Source organism: Fulmarus glacialis, unplaced genomic scaffold (assembly GCF_000690835.1).
Source record: "Fulmarus glacialis isolate BGI_N327 unplaced genomic scaffold, ASM69083v1 scaffold40675, whole genome shotgun sequence".
Classification (NCBI taxonomy): domain Eukaryota; kingdom Metazoa; phylum Chordata; class Aves; order Procellariiformes; family Procellariidae; genus Fulmarus; species Fulmarus glacialis.
In genome coordinates, this window is record NW_009211811.1 from 264 (window position 1) to 4,241 (window position 3,978).

General features: G+C 41.9%; 1 protein-coding gene across 1 annotated transcript in view; it reads left to right on the forward strand.

Annotated features, from left to right (window-relative positions):
- Positions 1 to 2,516, forward strand: part of LOC104076717 (serine/arginine-rich splicing factor 1-like) — a 2,773-nt gene extending 257 nt beyond the window's left edge. The window contains 5 exon segments of the mRNA XM_009577675.1: positions 71 to 243; positions 508 to 582; positions 584 to 694; positions 1,101 to 1,220; positions 2,133 to 2,516. Of these exon segments, the coding sequence (XP_009575970.1) occupies positions 112 to 243; positions 508 to 582; positions 584 to 694; positions 1,101 to 1,139 (357 nt within the window). The 5' untranslated portion in view covers positions 71 to 111 and the 3' untranslated portion in view covers positions 1,140 to 1,220; positions 2,133 to 2,516.
- Positions 2,517 to 3,978: the final 1,462 nt, after the last annotated feature.

The window sequence follows — 3,978 nt, forward strand, 5'->3', positions numbered from 1 at the left end:
AGGTGATGCTGTAACTACAGGAGGTGAGAATATAATCCAGTTTTAAAGTAATGTTTTGCTTTTTGTATAGGGCTGCCTCCAAGTGGAAGTTGGCAGGATTTAAAGGATCACATGCGTGAAGCAGGTGATGTATGTTATGCTGATGTTTTCCGAGATGGCACTGGTGTCGTGGAGTTTGTACGGAAGGAAGATATGACCTACGCTGTGCGAAAACTGGATAACACTAAATTTAGATCTCATGAGGTAGGTTTCATGCTTGCTTTCTTTGGCCAGAATTGGATACAAGGGGCTTAACAGTAGGATTTGAAGGTAAGGAACGTGTGGTGTTCATTGTTTATATACAACGCAGCTAAATAAGTCTGTGGTCAGTTTGTCAGGAGATAGACTTTAAAGCTTTGATGTCTATTTCCGTGCTGTAGTAAACAATTATCTTCAGTCTGTCAGCATGCCTAAAAAGATGGCCCTAAAGCCTAGACTTTTCAATCGAAAGTTCTGTCTATTCAATAGGGAGAAACTGCCTACATCCGTGTTAAAGTTGATGGCCCAAGAAGTCCAAGCTATGGAAGATCTCGGTCACGCAGCCGTAGTCGTAGCAGAAGCCGTAGTCGAAGCAACAGCAGAAGCCGCAGTTATTCCCCAAGAAGAAGCAGAGGATCTCCACGCTACTCTCCCCGCCACAGCAGATCCCGATCTCGTACATAAATGATCTAGCTCTGATCTTTTTGTAGAACCCCATGTTGTACACAGTTTTCCTTTACTTAGTACAGTCTTTCATTTTTTTTAATTCAAACTGTTTTATTCAAATTGGCTGAAGTGTTGAATTGCATTCTTGTGTAAAATCCCTAGTGAGTATTTGCTCCTTAACATCAACATTCCCCTCATGTCTTTGGTAAATTGTATTTTAACTGATGTCAGTCAGGATTGTTTCAATTTAGTTCTAGTTAAATACCAACATTCTTCGAACTGTGGTATTGCTGTGTAAATGTCTCAGTGTTCAGCTATGGTTTATACGAGCTGGGGATGTTGGGATGTTTGTGGCTAACTTGTCTCTTCTGGGGGATCTTATATTTTATCTTGCCTTTTCGTGTGTCTTTCTGTAGACATATCTGAAGAGATGGATTAAGAATGCTTTGGATTAAAGGATTGTGGAGCACATGTCAATCATTTTAGGATTGTCAAAAGGAGGATTGAGGAGGATCAGATCAATAATGGAGGCAATGGTATGACTCCAAGTGCTATTGTCACAGATGAACTTGGCAGTATTGACCTTATACTGAGAGACAGGTTAATTGAGTACGTGCACCTACGTGTCGCTTCAGGCATGTTCTAGTTACCGCAGACTACAATTGCTCTTTTCTTTAAAACTTTTTTTGGGGCAATTGTGGCTAAATACTTGCTTTTGTAATTCTCTATTCCATTCTAGTTTTTTAAAGGAATCAACTGGGACGGGGGTGGGAGTATTGGTTTACTTCGTCATGCAGCATTTGGTTACAAGTGTTAATGTTAAGTAGTATTTGTACACTTGTAGTAGATCAAGGGTATCTTTAAATCAGAGTATAATATCAATACTGCTAAAATCTGCATGTCCTCTGTGTGACTGATACAGCGTTGCTATTTCATTTTTTTAAGTATCAGAATGAAAGCAAAAATAGAAAACCTAGTTGGGAATAATTTCTTAAGTCTCAGCCCTGCCCCCTCAGACTAATTCACCATTGACTCACCGATATGTTTGAAAACTCCGGTTAGTTAATTTTGTTACCTTCCAGCTGGGAGTGCTAGCTATAGTTTAGACATACAGTAGGTGGATAGCTTTAGCAGTAAGCTTTTCCAGTTTCATAAACATTTTTTGCAACCACAAAACCTGTAGCACACCACCGTACGAGCAATGAGTATGTTGGCATTTTCAGTTGACATATTGTAAATATTACAATGTTTCCTCCAAATAGTAATTAACATTTCTAAAAATTATCTGAGCATCACCATTCAAAAGTTTGTTTTGGGGAATTGATAGTTATTAATGTACATCTGTATTAATTGATGGCAAACATAACTGATCATTCCCCAGAATCCTATTTTTTCATTACAGTATCTAACTTTTTGCCTCCTCTTTTTTGGTTTTGCTGGTTATAAAGGTTTGGATTGGAGAGGGCTCACTGGATCCCAATCCTTGGAGCTGGATCATTGGATTCAAATCATAATGTGGATAGGATAGGGAGGCTGAATTACAAGGATTCATGGAGCGGGATCAAATTACCAGGAACATAGGAGTGGATTCCTGCCCCAACCAAACCGCATTCGTGTGGATTTTTTTTATTCAACTCAATTGGCTATTCCAAAGATTTTTTTTTCCTATTTTTGACGATTGGAGCCCTTAAGATGCACGATGGAGTTTTTCATTTTTTTGGTAAAAGGAGCAAAGCGAGGACCTGGAGAGGTACGCTGGAGCAATCTCCTTGGAAGGATTCAGCACGAGTAGATGGTAAACGTTAAAGGGGAAAAAGGGGGGTTTGTTTAAAAAAAAAGTAAATAAGTCATTTCTCTAAATTTAAAGACAAAAATTGGAGTTAAAGATTAAGTAGGTTTTCAATTGGCTATTGCCTTTTTTCCTTGACAAATAAAATTTTTAAAAAAACATGCATGGTTGTCATCATTTGTTGCTAAGAATCTTAGTCTTTGCTTCCCACTAGCATTGTTAAATCGCAAGTTTTCAGACAAAAGGCTTTTGTGTTCAACAGAGATGTAGTGTTTCACAGGAAGCATTGATGTTTGAGCTTCTCCTGAATAAAGGATCAGTTCCCTGGGAAATGGGTGGAATTTATTATATGACTAGGGGAAAAGAAAGAATTCTCACTGCTTAAGAGAGAATGCTTTAGTATTAATGTTGTTGCTAATGATACTCTTCTAAAGAGATCACAGAGGGGAAAATGTGAGATTAATTGGGCTCAGCACTCCCCCCGCAATCCTCTTGAAAATAAATACGGGTAGAAACTGTGTACGAACCTCCCGGGTGCCTGCCCTCGAGTGTTGGTGGACGGGAGGCGAGTGGCGACGCGGGTTATGGAGGAGCCGGGTGTGATCACTGAGCCGTTGCTGCTGGCGTAGGTGCGGGATAATCGCGCCCCCGCGGCGCATGCAGCTTGAGCCCGGGCTGGAAACACGGCACCTTCCCTAGGGGAATGTTCTCATCGCTTGATAGGAAGTATGTGACTATTCCTTTGGTTGTCTGATGAAATTACATTGTGTTTGAACATCTTTGATTTACAGTGAATTAAAGAGCAAAGTGTCAGCGCGGAGCAGGAAGGCCTCCCTTCCTGCACAGTGTAATTGCCAGTGTGTAGGACTGTCCTCGGGAGTGCGGAGCAGGTGGTGCTCAGGTTAGTGTTCAGATGGGGAACTTGTGTAAATAATGTACACTTTGTTTTTCAGAGATGGAGGACTATATGTTGCTTCTGTATGGCAGGGAAATGGAGCGTCCCGTATGCAGCGGGGCAGGAGGGTTGCTTTCTTGCAAGGTGGGATTTGTGTTTGGGGCAGGATTAGCAGATCTGGGTTTTAAGCGTGGCATGTGTAACACCGTGAAGGGTGCTGTGTGTAGTGACAGACAGTAGTTTGTTACAGAATGTTGTTTCCCTGCAGAAATACTGTATCACCAAAGATGTGTATATGAGATGTACTTTTTTCAAAAATGTTGAAATCCTGATAGTAAAGCACTGTATTGGGGGGGGGGGGGGGAGGGGAGGGAGCTAAAAGCTCTGTTATGGACAGAACAGACTTAGGTGCTCGAGTGGCCATGGGACAATGCCGGATGGGAAGAAAAGAGCTGTAGAGATGAGTGGGGTGAGTTGGGGGAGTGTGAAGGTGGGGTGGCTCTTGTCAGAGGAGTTCGTTAGTCAGGGTGTGGGAAACAAGGGAGCGGAGTGGGCAGCGCATGCTTGAGGGCGTGTAGGTGTGTGCTGTTGAAGGAAGGGGGAGTTTGGC